This window comes from Glycine max, chromosome 3, assembly GCF_000004515.6.
Source record: "Glycine max cultivar Williams 82 chromosome 3, Glycine_max_v4.0, whole genome shotgun sequence".
Lineage (NCBI taxonomy): Eukaryota > Viridiplantae > Streptophyta > Magnoliopsida > Fabales > Fabaceae > Glycine > Glycine max.
Window position 1 is genome coordinate 45,923,839 of NC_016090.4, and position 19,625 is coordinate 45,943,463.

The following is a 19,625-nucleotide window of genomic DNA, read 5'->3' on the forward strand; positions in this document are numbered from 1 at the left end:
CACTTTCTTCTGCCTACTTTCTGCGCAACAAAGTGAAGAAACTAGAACACGCAAAAACTTAAAAATATCATTGAAAATCCATTCCATTGCAATTCTGTTACATATCAGAATAACTTGATAAGAAATCAACACCATTTTACCAATATAAATCACAGCTTAAGTAAAAGGAAGAGGTGATTACAAGTTACAACAGAATCCATCAAAGACAGAACAGTGAACAAAACAAAACAAAACATTACCATAATCAACCAATAGTCACTCCCCAACAACAAACATGATGATTTTATCCCAGGTGATGTCAAATACATGAATTACATGATACCATTGTTTTTGGTTAAAATCCAAATTCCCAGAAGTATTATTCACAATCAGTAGTCACCACCTCCACTGAAAAAAAAAACATTGGAAAAATTGCAAACCAGGTTAAATACACCTGTATGGACCTCCAAGAATTGCAAGTTTCAATGCAGAAGCTTTAGAGCCCATCTTTAGGAGATTCACTATCAGTTGTTTCCTTGGTAGATGCCGTTGCCAAGGCATGCGAGTTTTTCATTTCTTCTAACTGTGAAACAGTATGGTACACAGTGAATAAACCCTAACATCCATCAAACCAAAAAATTGGATCGGTAGAACTCTCCCTAGATTGGTGATACTAAGATTTGAACCCCTAATGTTTTAGGTAAAGATTGCTAGAGTCACAATCCACTTATATGGTGATCAATCACTATATAGAAAGTTAACATATTTAAGAATACATCTAATAGAAGGCAAGATTTTGGACAATCAGTTGTATCTATTTTAGTGGTATGTGAGGGAACCCACAATAATTAACCTATCACATTTCTCCAATCCCGATAAATGTTAACTTGACCATCAAATGTGCGCATGTATGTGCGCGCCAGCATGTGTATAAGACACATATCAAGGGAGAAGGCCTTTTATATGTGAAATTGAGATGGACAAATATTGACCATTAGATCTTAATATAAATTATCAAAATTAAAACACAAAAAATCACAACTTCTTGAAAAAGTTGTGACTATTAGTAACTTTTAATCTTGATTGTCCGTATATCCAAGAAGGGTAACATGTGAGTGACGAGAGGATCTGCTAGCCTTGATCATACAATCAAAGTGGATGGTCAAAATTAGTTTTAAGTAAAACAATCTTGACTATCCAATATCCATTCATTCCATTGATGGTAATATGACTAAAATTAACTTTTATCACTTCTCACATTCTTGTTAGATATGCCACACATTATGTGGCCACAAAAAATCTATGATATGCTATCAAGCAGAGATAATGATTGGCTGATGTCCTGCTTTCTTCTCCTCTGTCAGTCCCCAACCTCCTTCCCTTCTATGCAGGTCCATAGCGATTTTCCAATCCCCATTCCCCCTTACTTTGTTTCCTACATTATCTTCTAATGCCCAAACCCCCCTAAACATAGCCAAGTTCCCTAACCACACAAGATATTAAATCCATCATAACCACATTTCAATCCATATTCTTGTGGCTAACCAGGGACCCCACTTTCATCACAAGATTTATGCACAAAAAATATATTTATTTCACCTGCCATCTAGAACCCCGAATATCTCAACAAAACCCCAGAGCATTACAAGCAGCAATTTGAAGGTTTGTGTTAACTTATAGTTACAGATACAAAACCCACAATCATTTTGTCACAACAGATAAACTTCAAATAATATACTCCTTTTTAAACTATTGCTTTTGATAGATGTCGTTAATCTTACGTCATCATGTCATCACTTAAATTAGTATAGGTACCGAAAGTAAAAGTTTGAATATCTTAAGAAATAAAATAAATTAAAAAATATTTTTTTAGGTAGTAAATTGAAAAATGAATATATTACAAGTATAAAAAACATAATTAAGCCTTGAACTTTTATAGAAATTCTCTCGTCAACTTATCACAGACTGTATTTTAACTACAAATATTTACAGTAAGTGCCTTGTTCAGTAAAAAGTAAAAGTAAAAGGCACCTCTTTGCAGGTTTTCTGGTGTGCAGCTAAGAGGTCATTGTATTTGATTTGCAGATCGGAGAATTCGGCTTGCAACTTTTCATATTCTGAGATGGAAGGACAGCTTAATTTCTGTTGAATGAACCTGCCAAGGCCCAAGACAAGAGAAGCGTGTCATTCACACGTGTCGAGTCGAGTCACACAGATCAAACAAAATAATCAGAATTGGAAGTGAAAAAAAAAAAAAGAGGGGAGAAAACATACTCGACGGCAGAAGAAGGCTTGTCGTTTTGCTCGTACAAAGAAACCAGAACTTCAGCAACAACGGCAACAAAGGAATATCACTTTGAGTGTTAGATTTAGCAATTTATTTGAAAAGCAAAATATCACCTTTGGTGAGAGCGTCGACAGCTCCACTTGTTTCCAGATATTTTCTAAAAGCTTCCTTCTTTGCTTCTTTTTCCTACGATTATGACATTGTGAGACTCAGATTCGTATCTATTATCTAAGAAGATAAGGGGAAAGCAAAAAAGTAATGTTAGAACCTCTTTGTATCGCATCATCCTCTCACACTCAAACTAAAACTCAATATCTCTATTCTTTGCTTTGGCAGCTGATCTGCCACCACCGTGGTCCAAAAACGAAATCGAATGCAGTGCATCTGTTCAACGCCTTTATTTATTTATTTTAAAAATAAATCTTTCTTTTTGTGTCGTAAACCATCATTTTCATCTTTAATTTTAATACTAGCAAAAGATACCAACACTGCAACACATTGTCAAATATATTGCTTCGGACACAATTTTATTATTAATTGAAGTTTAATTGTATATTTTACTACTTCTTATTTTAATAAAACTCATTCAATTTATTCACACAAAAAAAAAACTCATTCACTTTTGAATTTTAATTAATGGAAAAAAGAACGTATTAAGACAGTAGTGTTATAGAATAAATTATTAGTATTTTTTTATTCTTAAGGTATTATCCTCTTTTCTAAGTACTTTTTAAGTAAAAAAATACTTAAATAGTTTTTAAGTATTAAAAATCACCCTAAGTACTCTTCCAAATATTTAAAAATCTTTAGAATTAGTGTCTAAACTTTCCTAAAACATATCAACTTAGAAACTAAAGCGCCTTTCAAAAAAAAAAAAAAAAAACTGAGAAACTAAAGTGATGAAAGTCACTTCCATAGTGAACTGGGCTCAAATGCTGGTATGGAAAAAACAAGAAACTAAAGTGATGAGTACCTTTTTTGGTATAAAATATTAAATACTTTGAAAATTACTTAAATAATGTTATTATTCTAGGAAACACTTACAAGAAACACTAATGTTTTGGAGGCAAAATTAATGGTTTATTTTTCTCCCTCACCATCATTTAATGTTTTAATAGGGTGTGAAAAAGCGGCTTGACCTACTAAAATTCACAGAAAAAAAACCAAAATAGAAAAAAATATTAACAGATAGATGTTTATTTTTTATCACATCACTTATTTTATATACTTATACATATTATCTAGTTTTAATTATGTAAAATATAAATTGATTTATATATATTTCAAGTGATAACTTTCATATACCCCTCCCCTCCAAAAAGAATTATATTTTTGTTCCTACACCGCTTTTATATCATCATCATCGCCTTGGCGCGTCATTAGTTTTTCTCGTTTTCTTTCTTCCTTCCATCTAATATAATGTACCCAAAAATTATAAAAACAGTATTTACAACGTTCTTTTCTCCCTGATTAAAGATGGCTGATTGCAATAGGGATGCCACTAATCAAAATAGAACAAATGGCTTTTGCTTTATGATTATTCGGCCACTCGAATGCTAACAACCTAACAATAAAAAAAAAACCCTGCCTACTGAGAGTCTTTTGAAGGTGATGAAGGCAGAGTAATAATGGTATACATCGATACATGCAAAATGACATTATGGCATTGGCATGCATCTTCATATTCTGTGAATTCATGGTTTTCACTATTATTGCATCAAGTGTCATTGGCTATATATAGAGAATGCTTAAATCATGGTTTGATAAAAAAAAGTCTACAAGAAAATACTCAAAATATATATAAGAAAAAAACAAACATGAACAACTGATGCATTTGCAATTATACAACAGTAGTGTGCTTTCTCTTTTACTTGTACTTTTGTAATTCCCAAATAGGTTGCACAAAAAAAGTTCACTTATTTGGGTGTCCCGAAAGAAGCAAACTATCTTTCGTTTACATACAGGATCCAAGAGAGTTGTTTTTTGGCATAATACTGAATGGAATATCATTGATTGTGAATTAGATCCAGTATATAACTATGGCATCTTCGACAAATTAGAAAGTCCGCGAGTATTTCCTAATTTCATACATGATTGAAGATATGGAAACAAGATCCTTGTTCAATGCAGAACCACCAACGATCCTCTTGATGCAATCCGAGAGTCTTGTGTAATAAAGCAACAACTGAGTCAACGCAGCCCTTAAGATCTCCATACCACACAAGAAGTTGCTGAAAGAAGTGATAACGTCTTTATGCATCAGCTCTATTGCAGCCTTCCACCTACTCGCAAAATCCTTCACTAGTGGCTCGACTTCGGCAACAGTTATGGGCTTATCCGGATTTGATGTTGGGTCCTCGGCTGATAAATTACACAGAATCAAGCCAATATTTTCAAAATAGAAAACAAAAACAATGTGTGTCATTGTTATGATACTTACAGGCTTTGGACTTTACGAACTTGATTAAATTATTAAAATGTTCTTGAAGCAGTTCTTCCTACAAGGAATGAAGAGAACAGTGAGGACAACCACACATGAGAACAAGCGGGAAAATTATATATACTTTTTGCCTAGTATAATTTATAGGTACCCTTGCCCACTTTTTTTAATCTAAACCACTTGTTATATTTATAACTATTGTAGGTCTTTACTCCAAGTTGGAGATCATCGTCATCATTTCTGAGGTTTTATCTGCCTAAATGTTTTTTCACTTCCTTTCACAAGTAACAAATTGAGTTTTCATGAATTGAATGGTGGAGTGACTCGGCATACTAGTGTTATTTGAAAGTCATTATCTCAAGTTTAGGACTTAAAACACTACAGTTTTCTAGGCGGGTCTTAGATGCGAACATTATATGACAAAAGAAACAGGAATGAGAACATATAGCAACAGAAAATTGATGCACTCACTTCTTCCTGAAACTATCAAAACAAAAACCTATCATTGTGTTGAAACTATATATACAAGAAATTGATTGCAATTACCACAAAGATTGTTGTATTGCTCTTCAGCAGTTCCTCAAAGTGCATTTGAATTTTCCCACCTTCAGGACCTGCTTCCTGGAATCAAGCAAGTGGGAAAACTTTAGTTGTCAAAAGTCAGAGAACAACCCATCTGGTTATGAAAACCACATTGCACACCCTTGACCTTTCCATTGATTGATGCAGATATAGCTATACATTAAAACTAAGTTATTTTACAGATTCCTACCTTCAGAACAGTAATTGTCATATCATAATTGTTTATAAGAAACACTGTTTGTGATTTTGGTTTTGGGAAGTTCTTAGCAAGCTTGATAAGTAAGTCATCAACAGCCATTCTAAGTCGTTCCAAATTCAAATCAAGCTGCAATTGATCAGAGGATAGATTATATTAGAATTTTACAAAAGAAAACTTGGATGGCTCTAACTTTTATCATACTAACCTGACCATCTCCACATTCAGCGTTTAAATGGATAAGCGAAGCAGTAAACTCAGCATAACGCCTCATGACATAGTGAGGATGAACATCGTCTTCCCATAATGTCTTCACATTTGCATTACGCAAGCTGTTGAGGTGCATGTCAAATACCAATTTAAATCGAGGCCACAAGGATATATTGACCTGCCCAAAATAAAATTAGCTTCATCAGGGACCAATAGTAGTAAATTCTATATGATACACAGGCACATTATCTTATTAGCACCCAGTCCATCTAAATCCAAAGGTAACTTCCAACTATAAGCCAGATGCAAGTGAGAGGGACATTAGAAAACCAAGAATGTGTATATAAATAGAAGAGATAATAAAGAAAAGGGTGAGAAGGAAGATGAATTGGAGGGTGGGGGGGATTCAGAAAAAAAAAGTAAAAAAAAAACCCTCCACACTCTGCTTCGTGATATTTGCCAAATAAATAAATAAATAAATTTTCTATATATTGTACAAAAATGTGATTTGCATTATGTAGCAGAAAATAAAGTTGGAAAACCTAGTCAGACTATATTTGCTGTCATCCAGCAAATTCAATCACACTTCAAAGTGGGCAAAGGATTAGGAAACAATCAACATATTATACAAAAAAATGTCAATGAACATTATCCCAAATGAAAACAGGGGTAAAATCTGGTCAGATTTGAGTTTTGCTGTCATCAACCAATGTCAATCATATTTTACTTTTTCTCTTTTACCTCTTGTTATTTAACTTTAACAAGAGTTACATCCCAGTAACTTCAATGCCTTATAGTGAACAGAGCTAGACTCACAGCTCAATGCATGCACTAAAGCTACTCCCAAGCATAGAAGTCCATTCATCTAACTTATATGGTTTCCTGGTCTAAAGTCTAAACACTCTCAAGAAAAGACTAATCTTGTGTAAACAAGTCTATAACCATTGCATAGAAAACTGACCTTGTCTAAATATGAATCCAAGCATGGAATCCGTCTTCGAGACATGATGAGCTGAAATTGAAAAAAGTCAGTAACGAGTTGATTGTAAAAGTGAAATATCTTCAAATGCACCAAGTACATCTGCTAAAACATGCAGCATACTGCAATTTATTCTGTTGATTGCTATATGCTTCTACAAAGTTCTATGTCTACATATGTTTTATGTGCTAAAAAAGTTAAAGAGCAGAGAGTCATCAATATACTCATGATGTTGCATGGATCATTTCAACATTATTCATTCATATGGTAGCTCCTTCCTAAATGATGTTCCAAGATCCCCAACTGTTAAGTGAATTCTCTTTCAGTCTGTTTGGAATCAAATATTTTAAGAATTTATTTGATTTAAAAATGAAATCATTTGTTTATATAGTTATGATATAAAAAATGATTTTATTTGGAAATCCCTTTTCAATAGTTATGTGCAAATAGAAATCCACTCAAATTTGGTTGGATTTGACTTAATTTTAATTGTTGAAATTGACATTTTTTGCCCTTATTAGTTAAGTCATTTAACCTATTTTATGTAAACTTCAAACATAAAGTCAACTCAATTTATCTTTAATGTGTTCCAAACATGGAATTTCAAACATAAGAATTAATTCATAAATCAAATCAAACTATTTCTAATTTTTTTATTCCAAACACAACTTTCAAGAATTTCAGGAGGGGGTTAAGATTCAGAATTATATTCTTGGAACTTGGAATAAAATTCTAGAACTGTTAAGAATCATCCATTGAGATTACACTTAGGCTAGAAGTGTCTAATTAGCATCACTATGGTTTTTGTTTAGACATGTTCTTTTCACCCAAAGATCAAAATCAGAGTAAAACATTACCTGATGCTTGTGTATTATTTGAATCATAAGCATGAGGCCTATAGCATCATAACAATTTGGAAGTATAGAATCGAAGTGCTCATCAATGACACCAAATGGACCTGACAATATCAAAGAGCAAATAATAAGGGTCTGCTTGAAAACCCAATTCTGAGATGACATGGAATTCAACACTGAAGTGATCTAGTGGTGCTTGTATAATTATAATATATAATATACAATATATAACACAATGAATTTAACAACAATCCTTTCTTTATTCAAATTCAAATCATTACAACAACCACCACCAAAGCCGTTTTCCAGAAGGTAGGGTCAGCTACATGAATCGAATGAAGCCATTATGTTCTGTCTATAACTAATTCTTTAAAGAGTTCATTAAATTATAAATCCTTCTTAATGGTTTCATTTAGTTTCTTTCTTGATCTACCACTACCCCAAATTATTAGGCTATCCATCATCTGCCAATTATTCTAACTAGGGCCTTTAGCAGTCTTGTTCTCACATGCCCAAACCATATTAGATGTGATTTTACCTCCTTTTCCACACTAGATGCCACTCCAACTTCCTATCCAATATGAATATTCCTGGTCTAAACATTCCTTGTATGATCATCTTATTTCTCACAATAACTAAGTTCTCATCTTATGTGCTCCTTACACACATCAAGGTGACAATGAATCCAACAATGTTCACCTTCACCTCACATACCAATAAGCTAAAAGTCCTCCTTATGTATACTATTTGTTTAAATTTCAATTGAAAAAACTTGTCAAAATAATCAAGACACTCCATAAAAAATACCTGAAAAAATTTCATAAAATATAGATTCTTCTCCAAAGAAATCATCACAGAAATTATATCTGCATATGAACGAAGATAATGTCAATATGTATAAAAGTGACTTTAGGCTATGACAATATGACATGACATAGTGAACTTTTAGAGTACTCTGAAGTAGCAGTATCCATCAGCAGCTTCTGCAAGCTCCTGAACAGGACCTCATATGGATATTTATTGGAGCTGGCTTCAGCTATATGAGGAATTAATGCAGGTTCATCAATATCCTGTTAACAGTATAACAATTAATCTACTGTCAAATCTGATGCAGTTATCCAAAAGTCTGTAAAATGTGTGCAGAGTCACCTAATAATATATGAATTCCTATTGAACCATGCAAAGCTCAAGAATGACTTAATATTACAACAGAGGAACAAGTGTACTCTGATACCATATTAAAAATTAGATATCTTACCCCCACCCCTTGGCATCTGGAAGATGAAATTAGCAAGACTGGACATCAATGAGCGACCAAAACAAAAATTGGATAGATTCTGATATCATATTAGAAATGGACTGAATATAACTCAAACCCAAAAACTAGCTTAAGAAGGGAGGGTTGCCAAAAACTATATTGCTTGTCAATATGGGATATCTTAACAAAATGTGATTTCAAGTATGAATTTATTTATGAGAAAAAAGATTATGCACTGACAGTGTAAAAAGTTTTACATGGTCATCCAATCATAACTACCATGTATGATTAGTTTGTTGACTTTGAAAATAATTATCTTAAAGTAATTCAAATGGTGATTTATGATTGGATGATAGTGTAAAACTATTTTACACTGTCTGTGGAAAAGCATTAAACTCTTTATTTATTTGTTGAATCAAAGTAACATATAACTAATCATGATTGATTTATAAAATTAGTAATAGGTCCCCAAATCTTGAAACACAACTTGCTAAAATAAAATATTTATTTCTTTTCTAACTATTGTTTTTCCTAATTTTAAAATCTACCTTCACTCCTTGAAGAAAGTTATTGGCATTAATAACAATATAACTTACTTAAATAAACACATGGATTTCTAGGCCAATTTGATTAGTAGTCATAAAGAGAATCATCTTGCATGAATTTCCTTTTTTTTCTGGACAGGGTTATACCTTCAATATACTAATCCTATCCCCAAGAGCAAATACTGCAGATCGATTCTTCAGCGGTTCCCTTGCTCTTATGAACAGGCCACTGCTTCTAGTCTCTACACCAATTAAATCATTATATGTTGCTATATCCAGTTGTAGTTTCTCCAATGCTTGTATATAAGCGCGGAAATGAGCACTAAGAACCTGCAAACATTCAACAGCATTAGCGTATTTCTTGAAATTATCTTCAATTTTACTGTTTCTATAATTCTATCTAAAATTATCCCAGTGTGGATTTGGAAGGGCTTATTTGGGCTTGTGGAAATTGCTTATGACCTTCCTATGAGCTCTTTCTAGCTTACTTCAGTAAGCTTTACAATCAGACTTATGAATTAGCTCTCATTTGACAAGAGTTTATTGGACAAGTGCCTAATTATGCAAATTTCAGCTAATACAACCCAAAACAAAGTCTTTTATGCAAATTAATGATTTAGAACTACAAATCTGTGAAGATTAACAATAGACTAATCAGGTATAGCATCAAAGACACTTGATTATCAACCTAGAATCATTAACATCTTCCATACAGCAGTTGTCCTTGTCAGACCAAAACACAGCTACCTAAAGTCTCCAATGCTATCATATCCATATCTCATTTTAAACTGCATTTAAGAAAAAATATGTTATGTATTTTTAGTGTGGTGGGCTTTGGCTTCCTTCATTATTGAACCTAGATTTAGGTGGAATCATAATCATACAAAACAAGGTTTTTGTCATGAGATTACAAATTTAAAGGAGGCTCAGGTTTCAAAATACTAAACTAGACTTATCAAACAAAAAATTTCTCTTGAAGACACATGGGCCATGATGTTCATCTAAGGTTCAATATACTTTGAAAAAGATGCTTCGAATCAAGATTATAAACAAAGATAAGTACATCAAAAGCAACCAATCCTTTCTACTCCTGATAGCAATATTGATTCAAGATTCTAATTTTAACAGTTACCTTATTCATTGTATCAATGTATGCTGCACGAACTTCATTATATATTTCTTTGCCATGTTCCTTGAGGAAGGAAACAACATACCTAGACATGTATACTTCCATCCATTAGATAGAGAACCAAAAGCACACAACATTACCAAAGTGATTCCATAATTTAAAGGGGGGGCCAACGAAGTGAAGTATAGATTGGTAAATTTTACAGCCTTCCAATGTTGGCAGGCAACATAAAATTTATGCAAATGGTGGTAACAAAAACATTTAATTGAATATTTAGTAAATAGATTCTTCAAGATCAACAGTTCTGTTTATTACCAAAGGCACTGTGCAAGAAAGACTGAATACACACCAATTTAAACAAAATAATATTTAGTCAACAACATATGAAAAAGGAGATTTGCTTGAATACCATCTAATTCTCCAAGAGAGACAAGTATAAACAAAGTTTGTAGCCGTTATCAAGTAGATGCAATTACATGCTAGGAAAAATTATCAATTGGACTTTGAATAAAGTGTGAAGGAGTGGCTTAAGAAGCACAAATCAGCTTCATAGCCAAAAAAAACAAAAAAGTGATATAGCAATTCAACCAAATGCCAAAACCAACAGCGAGTTTCATTTCATTCAAATCTAAATAAAAAACATGAGCAAATGTTGCCAATAGATTTTTAAGAAAAGGAAAGGGTTAATTATCAAATAATCTGTTAAATTCAGGATATTAAAAGGCAATACAAAGAATAAAATCATTCCATTCAAATGGTAACCAAATCCATAAAATGCAGAAATCCAGAAACAGGTTTCAGAATGAAATAACTATATTTTCACTTATCTCAACTCTCAAGCAATCACCACCATAGCAAACTACTATGCTCCAAAAAACAATAAGAAAAACTCACTTGTATTTTAAAAGGACACTTTGTTGAAGTATTTGGATATTTGTTTTGGGCTTTCTCAGTGCATAAAGTTTCTGCACAATAAAGTCAAACACCTGCAGATGGGAAGCCATGATAATTATTTTTTTTACCTATTAAATGGTCTACCAAATAAAAAGAAAAATCAGCCAGAAGAAAATAGTATTCTTATATTTTAGGCATTAATAACCTTTGAAACTGCTTTCTGCCTGAGCTTTTCAAGCTCAGGTTGGACATCTTTTAGAGCTTTTGAAGCTTTAACCATTGGATCTACTTCTACAAACTTCAGTTTTTTACTGAGAATCTCAAGAGTTCTCATATATTCCTCATTGACCTGAAAAAAAGTCCAAAGTGTACAAGTCTAATTATAAGGGAATATAATGGTAACATGTAAATATAATGAAAACTATACACATTAAGAACCAAGTGATCTAAATAAAAATAAAAAACATAGACCACGATGATTAAATTGAAATAAATTAACTCTAGGCCAAAACATCAAAGAAGATCCAGAAAATGTATCTCAGTGGAAGATATAAACTGTCAATCTAGACATTATTCTCAAATTCAATATAATCATTATACACTTTTTTAAATGTTGCCATGGCTACCAATTTCTAGATATGTCAAAAATAATAAGATGTTGAGTCTATAACATCATAAACAAGATACGACCGATGGTGTGAACAATCAAAGTCACAAACAAAACACCTAAGATCCTTAATTAGGAATTTAGAATGTTGGTTTTGAAGTCGTGAAAACAGAAACGTATGTAAAATGCAAGCAAGATAGTATAATACTATAGGAAAATATTAAATATTTTCCACACCACCGGAAGCAACTTATGCAATATTGGTGGAGAGAAGTAGTTCATGAAAAAAAAATATACCTCTCCATCAACAAGAACGTCAACCATCCTTGGAGGAATTATTATGTCCTCCACAAACTTAGCCAATTTGGATTCAGCCACCTGTTGAATGAAACAAGACAAATCTTAACACAAGTAGAGAGAAGAGACAAAAATGGAGAAAGAGCATGTGATAAACATTAAAAGATTGTTAAGTGTAAGCAGCCTTCTGGTACAGGATGCTTCCCAGATCAAAAGGATAGTAAGTTACATAATACTAGTCATTTTGCTTTGGTTGTATTACTATTAAGCAAAGGCAAAATAGGATGAGGCAAGGAGGAACCACAAGGAGTCGATTTGGGGGCAGGACTTGTGTTTTGTGTGTGGTTCGGAGGAGGAAGGTGGGTGGCTCAATGAAGGTGTGAAGTGGAAAATAGGATGTAGGTAGTGGGTAAAGTTTTGGGAAGATAGGTGGAGGGAGGAGGGGTTATTGTTGATGGAGAAGTACTAGAGACTATATTGTATATCTCAACAGCAACATCACACTATTCAACAGATGGGCATTGAGGTGGGGGAATCGGGGGAATGGAATTTTGAGTGGTGGAGAATGTTGTTGGAAGGAGAGATGGAACTAGCAGCTAGCTTTACGGAGGATATTGAGGAGTAGAGGGTTCAGCCTAACCAACAAGATAGATGGATTTGGAAGTGGGATGTGAGTGGGTTGTACTCAGTGGGAAGTGGATATCATTTGCTTAATGAAGTTGTGGCGGATGAGAATGAAGACGGGGCATTCACACTTATCTGGAAAATGAAAATTCCAAGCAAGGTAGCACACTTTGTTTGGAGGCTGGTGAGGGATAGACTACCAACAAGAGCAAACCTAAGGAGAAGGAATGTGCAGCTAGATGATTATCGCTGCCTGTTTTGTTCGAGTCATGAGGAGGAAGTGTCCCACACATTTTTTGGCTGCCAAAGAATAATGCCTTTATGGTGGGAGAGCCTTGCATGAACAGAATTTGTAACTGTGTTCCCTGCATCGCCTAAGGAACACTTTCTACAACACTCTTACTGTAAGGCAATAGGAATAGTCCAAAACAGATGGTGGATTTGATGGGTTGCCCTCACATGGTGCATTTGGAATCTCAGAAACAGAATTGTATTCTCAAATGAGGAGTTTAATGGACAGAAATTGATGGAGGATGCAATTTTCTTCTGCTGGACGTGGCTCAGACATTTAGATAATATTAAATCTGGATTCTTGTACAAGGGAGGGATTAGACCATAGATACTTTTTGTAATGGGTATTCCAGTGTGCCCAGAAATGGGGGTTATGGTATTCTAATATCTCAAGCATATTTCCCAACCATAACCCAACATAGATAACATGCACACTGGGATGTACAGATATTGGTACTACTTGTACTGATTTATATATATATATAATACACACTTATTTTTGCTGATGAAAAAAAAATAACCAAAGGCAAAAGGGTGGTACAATTTATGAACAACTTTGAATTTTTTTTGTCTAAATTAAACATTCATACCTTGCGATTCTTAAGTCTCAAACTCATATCCATAGACTTCTCTTGGAGAATCTTTATGTCTGAACTAATGGAACCAATTTCAGCCTGATAAAAAATAAGAAAGATTTTGTGATTTAATATTCAATATAGACAATAAAAAATGTACTTCAAATTTTTTATCAAGTCCTTCAAATTATTGAATGTATTACTGTGACTGTACATGGTTTTTGTTGCATGACTATTAAAGATGAAAAACAGGTCAATAAGTACTTCAGCATTGCAGAGTGAATCTAAGAATTTTCATGGGGATAGGTCTTCATAAAAAGAGAGGAAAATTGAAGTGTCAAATTCAAGCTTCAAGGTAAAACTTACTTGGCCAAAAACATACCTGAAATCCACTTAGAAGAGTTTCCATCTGTGACAAGATACTATCACAATCATGAATTTGATCGTGAAGAGAAACTAGATTATCACTTTCTTTAATATAATCCTGCAAAAAAAGGAACAATAGGAAAACTAATCATCAAATCAAACAAAAGCAAAAGCATTAGCTGAGTACAAACAACCACACCTTAATCAGATATTCATACTAACCAGGATAAGCAAAATAAAAAGCAATAGCTGTAAAAAATTTCAGAAAATTGACCACAAACCTGAATTGAATCCAATTCAACTTTGCGCAAATCGTTCTCAACTCCTTTTGTATAATCCCTAAGTTTGGTACCTTTAGACAGTATATTTGCAACTACCTACACAAAACAAAGCAACACAATAACTTAATATACGCCGATCCATTTCAATAGCAGTGTTTTCAACACAACAACGGCAAAGTGACTCACATCATTGTTCTTACACTCTTCTAGTTCCTGTTCTAGTCCTTCCAATGATATATCATCGCTGCAAAGTTAACAGAAACATATAAAACAAGTCTTGATTCTAAAGTTGCATGCTCAAAAGTGAATGAACTAGAAATAAACTTAGTAGAAAGTGAAGAAGACCTGCTTGGATCATCTTCCAAAGTTAGGTCTCCAACAAACGCTCCCAAATCGAACACATTCTTCTGCGCATCGTTGGTTTCACCGATAGAGGGACTCTGCAGAGAACCGAATCAGCAAAAGAGAAATGAAAAATGGTGATAATAATTGACTGAGACTGGGAACTAGAATCGTTTCAACTGAAGTGCAATTGAAAAGAAAGATGACGGGTTCGCACCACTGTGGCTCCGGCAACATCGGCCATTGTTGACGAGAGTGTCAAGTGTACGGAATGAGTCGTCGTGTGATTAGAAGAAGCGCGGCTTCGGGTTCAGCATCGTGAAAAACAAATGCAACACATCGTGGATGAGATCTGAATGGATCCACCAAGAAGAAACTACAAAGCTGTACCCAATACCAGTCGAAACAAAATAAAGAGAATGGGAAAATTACCATATCATTTCTATAATTTATTCTAGAACCCAATAAAAGTTTCCATTACACATTACAGCAAAATAATGAATAATAAACAATACTCCTATAAATAATAAATAAATCAGGGCGTTGTGGATATGTTTTTGATTTTGTGATATTAGTTTATTTAACATTAATTATTATTTTAAATATTGTAATATGAACACAATTATATTAAAATAAAATAACTTTTTTTCTTGAGTCACGATGCCATTAGTGTTCTTCAAGAATCTATATGATAAATATTCCCTCACGGTCACATTTTTAAAATAATAGATACTAGTATTACTCGAGTAAATAATGCTGGTATGGATCTCCATATTTAAAATATCTTGTATAAATATTTTAAAATTTAATGATAAGTGAATGTTTAATGATTTTAAAAAGAACGTTTTGGTCTTTTCTAATATAAACAATTTCACGTCATATGCTCTACCGTAAAAAATCTTATTATAAATTTATTTTTATATAAACTTGTTTTACTGTTGTGTTAAATATTTTAAAAATATCTAACAAAACGAAAAATTATCGTATTAAATATTTATGGGAAACGGGAAGAGAGAGAAAAGGTTAAAAAATCATGAGCTATAAGGGTGAGGCTCATGCTAGTAGGGTTGTTAAGGGTGTTCACACTTTGATTTTCATTAAAAATTTGTTTAAACCAAATTTATAAAATATATATTGGTTTAATTTTTCATCTATCTTAAATCAAATATATCTTAAAAAAATATTTTTAAAAAAAGTGATATATATTTTATAAGTTTTACATATAAACGATAAAATATTTTGAAACTCAAATAATATATATATAAAACACATAATACTAAAATAATATAAGGGGTGGGACTGGCCAGGTGTAATTACTTATTTTCTTTTATCACAACAAAATATTTAGGTCACGGCGTCGTTTCAGGAAAGGCAAGAAGAGTAAAGAGTGGTCAATCGGAAGCATTTTCCGTTTCCATTTCCATTTTGTTTGGGCATCAACCGGCATAGGCAATATAAAACCCCATTTCGTGTGCTACCGCTACTGACGCAACTCACAAGTGAAGAAGAACGAGAGATTGAGAAGAGAAAGCGTTCCAAAATGTTCACGCTATCTCGCGTGTTCCCTCTCACTTCCCCTTCCAGGTACTTACTTTCTTTCACTATCACTTATTACCTCTACTTTCTAATCGATTCATTATTCTTCGCAACCTTGTCCGAACACTAAAGAAAAAGGTTGTAAAAAAGGCATAGGCTTTATTATATTGTTTTAACATGGAATCTCTCGTTTATTAGGCCACGCTCTTGCAAAATAAAACATATGCTTTTGATAATGTTAGATAGATGACATCACGACACGATATGCATTTAAATTTTGCAATTTTGTGAAACAGGCATAGGCTCTTGGAAGTGCTGTCCTCTAGGAAAGTTGAAGTCGGAGACCGTCTGCGCCAAGAGGGGCGCGATTTTACCTATTCAGCTGCCATTTCTACTGCTACAAATAACTATGCTGCCAAAGGCATTGCTTTATACAAGTGTTTATATTTTTGTTACCAGTTGAGGCATTACCTTTACTTCTGTTTTCCTACCATAAACTTGCAGGACACGCTTCCGATCGAATATTTGCTCCTTATACTGTTTACAAGGGCAAAGCTGCATTCTCGTTGATTCCTTGTCTTCCAACTTTCACTAAGTTGGATGTAAGATTGTGGTTTTCTTTTAACAAATTTATTGAATGTGACTTTTTTTTGTGTGTGTGTGTGTGTTGTATTAACCAAGCATCATATTTGTCAATTCCACTTGTCAGTCTGGGACTGTTGTAGTTGATCGACGCGGTTCAATCATGATGTCTTTCATGCATTCTATTGGAGAGCGCAAATATGACTGGGATAAAAGACAGGTAATTATTTTTGCTATTCCATTTGCACGGTTAAAGTTGTCTGGGTTGTCCCCCTCCTCTCCTCCTCCTCCCCCGTTTCTGCAATAGAGAATGCATTGTCAAGTTGACCTAATATCTTGTTTCTGATGTTCTATTTAGTAATTCAAGGAGGAAACATACATAGAATATTTTGATGTCCCTTTATCTTCCTCTAATAATAATTATCCTTTTGTAGAAATTTGCTCTCTCGGCAACTGAAGTTGGTTCTTTGATAACCATGGACGCTCAAGATTCCTGTGATTTCTTTCATGACCCCTCAATGTTATCAAGGTTGGTTTCATGGCTCTTGGACTAGGTTTTTTCTGGCCAACTAATTATCATTAACCTATTAATTAGATTTTTTTTTATGTTTACACCACTTTAAAGATGATTAGTGATGGTTTAGTAAGCACCTTATGTTGCAGTAATGCTGGTCAAGTAAGGAAGAGCTTATCAATTAAGCCTCATGCAAATGGCTACTTTGTGTCTTTGAGTAAGATATTTTTTTGTTGAGTTTTTCTCCTTTTGTGCTGCTTACTATAGATTGCACAATGCACCCACTCTCTCTCTCTGATTATTTCTCCTTCTTTGGCAGCTGTTGTCAACAACCTGTTAAACACCAAAGACTACTTCAGTGTTCCCGTCACAACTGCTGAGTTTGCTGTAATGAAGACAGCTTGCACTGTATGCCTTTTATCTGCTTAGTTTCTCATAAGTTTGTGTTAATTATGTTATAGCTTCCACTAGTTATGGACTATTGAGTTTCTGCTTGCGATATTTATGAAATAAGAATGGAGAGGGTTATCTGTTATCTTGTCAACAATTTTCTTTCTAGCGATGAAGTGAGAAACCGATAAAGAAAATAATTATCCTGGCATTCTTCATGCCTATTATTCCGTTAATCTTTAATCAACACAGTTCTTGTCTTAAAATAATACTTTACAATAATGCCTTGAATCTTGATTTAACACTGTGGTCCTTTAAATTTATTCAGACTGCCTGTTTGACATTTTTATTAGCATTCTTGAACTATTTTCTGCACATGTGACCATGTTGGCAACAACCCAGTTTTGTTTTTAGGTGAGGATTGAAATATAGTTGAATATATGTTATTTTGTTTACTGCAAAAAACTGTCATGGCGTTGATTTCATTCACAATTTACTGTAGATAAATAGAACTTAAAATAAGTATATATAAAACTGTTCTAGTCATTGAACCAATGAAGGTATTCGTGGTTCACTAGTCTAAGCATGGTTGAACCAAACATATACACTCCCACATGCACACCATATTCTATGACCTGCAAGAAAAGAAAAACCCAGTATAAGAGGTTAAATAAAGATCATCCTACAAATGCAACATGAAATAAAACATTAAAGCAAAAAGGGGCTGAAAGGGCAACTATTGTGTTGCTTGGTGCTTCGAAGTCTCGCGTTGGACACTCAGTCAAACATACAACATATATTAAAGTTAAGAGGAGGTTTTATTTGCAAGTCCCTTGTAGGATAATGAGTACAACATACATGAAAAGTAGGAGGGAGGCAAGTGATATCATGCCTTGCTTATATGTGGCCTTTGTATTTTGAAACTGGTTCATCATTTGGCTTAAATAAACCTGGTTGAATTATTATTAACTTTTTTTTTTTTTAAATCAATTCTCAAAATAGCTGTTTGTATTGGGCAACTAGGAGCATTCATGCTAGTTTATTTATTTGTGGGGTAGGATCCAGTTCTTACTTCCCAGTCCCTGCTCGTTTCTTGAGTTTGGATCCAGTTATTCATATATGACCCCTAGTCCTTCTTAGATGATTAGTTTTATTCATTTTCTGTTAATTCTATTGATAGCAGTTAATTACTTTCAGTTTTCTCTGTTTCCTTCTTTCTGATGTTTTGTGGTTATGATAGTTTGTCATCCAAACAGGTTGTAGAAAGCCACACTAGTTGATTCAGTGAAACTTCAATTCCATTTTCATCTCTACATTTATTCTAGCAGCCCTCGTTCCCCAAAAAATGTTTAGTATTATTTTGCACCTTGGTAAGAGATTTGTCACTTATTAATTTGTCTTCTGATGCAGTTTGCATTGCCACACATTATGGGTTGGGACCAGATAACTAATCAGCAATCCAGAGGCATAGATGGCCTTCAAGCAAAGGGTGACTCTAAAGTTTCAGAGTTGGAATGGGAAAGATGAATTGCTAGGAATATCCGAATATGAAATGGATCCTTTTTTGTTTTGCAATTCTAATTTGTATATTGCCAATTTGAAGACGAGGATTTGCTAGGGGAAGATGTAAATTGCAATCTTTAAGAAAGGGATACGTGATGTTGTATAACTTGTTAAACTAGTATGCTCTTCTGCCTGGCTTTGAAAATACTATAGTATTAACTGTTTGAAAAATCATCAATCTGATGGCAACACGGAAGTATATCAGTCCTTTAACAGCGAGTTGATGATTATGCATCATCAGTATTCTTTGTGTCATTGTGAATAAATAATCTTGATCTTTTTATTTTAAGGATAAATATGTAGT

General features: G+C 33.6%; 3 protein-coding genes across 3 annotated transcripts; 1 reads left to right on the forward strand and 2 right to left on the reverse strand.

Annotated features, from left to right (window-relative positions):
• Positions 1-214: 214 nt before the first annotated feature.
• Positions 215-2,714, reverse strand: LOC100810209 (c-Myc-binding protein homolog). The gene is made up of 5 exons (XM_003521731.5): positions 2,535-2,714; positions 2,380-2,452; positions 2,254-2,302; positions 2,011-2,134; positions 215-562 (listed from the first exon to the last, which is right to left on the reverse strand). Exons 1-5 carry the CDS (start codon positions 2,550-2,552, stop codon positions 476-478), a joined length of 351 nt encoding a protein of 116 aa, XP_003521779.1. The 5' UTR covers positions 2,553-2,714; the 3' UTR covers positions 215-475.
• A 1,385-nt stretch (positions 2,715-4,099) lies between these two features.
• On the reverse strand, positions 4,100-15,199 carry LOC100810735 (vacuolar protein sorting-associated protein 52 A). The gene is made up of 20 exons (XM_003521732.5): positions 14,954-15,199; positions 14,740-14,834; positions 14,581-14,638; positions 14,395-14,490; positions 14,130-14,231; positions 13,763-13,846; positions 12,258-12,338; positions 11,559-11,702; positions 11,354-11,445; positions 10,463-10,544; positions 9,478-9,660; positions 8,482-8,597; positions 8,335-8,393; positions 7,531-7,631; positions 6,656-6,706; positions 5,693-5,872; positions 5,479-5,613; positions 5,253-5,327; positions 4,707-4,764; positions 4,100-4,627 (listed from the first exon to the last, which is right to left on the reverse strand). The coding sequence occupies exons 1-20, from the start codon at positions 14,978-14,980 to the stop codon at positions 4,323-4,325; spliced, it is 2,124 nt and encodes a 707-aa protein (XP_003521780.1). The 5' UTR covers positions 14,981-15,199; the 3' UTR covers positions 4,100-4,322.
• Positions 15,200-16,051: 852 nt separating this feature from the next.
• On the forward strand, positions 16,052-19,625 carry LOC100527314 (single-stranded DNA-bindig protein WHY2-like protein). The gene is made up of 8 exons (NM_001354960.1): positions 16,052-16,320; positions 16,569-16,693; positions 16,777-16,874; positions 16,982-17,074; positions 17,289-17,383; positions 17,518-17,585; positions 17,688-17,776; positions 19,169-19,625. The coding sequence occupies exons 1-8, from the start codon at positions 16,277-16,279 to the stop codon at positions 19,283-19,285; spliced, it is 729 nt and encodes a 242-aa protein (NP_001341889.1). The 5' UTR covers positions 16,052-16,276; the 3' UTR covers positions 19,286-19,625.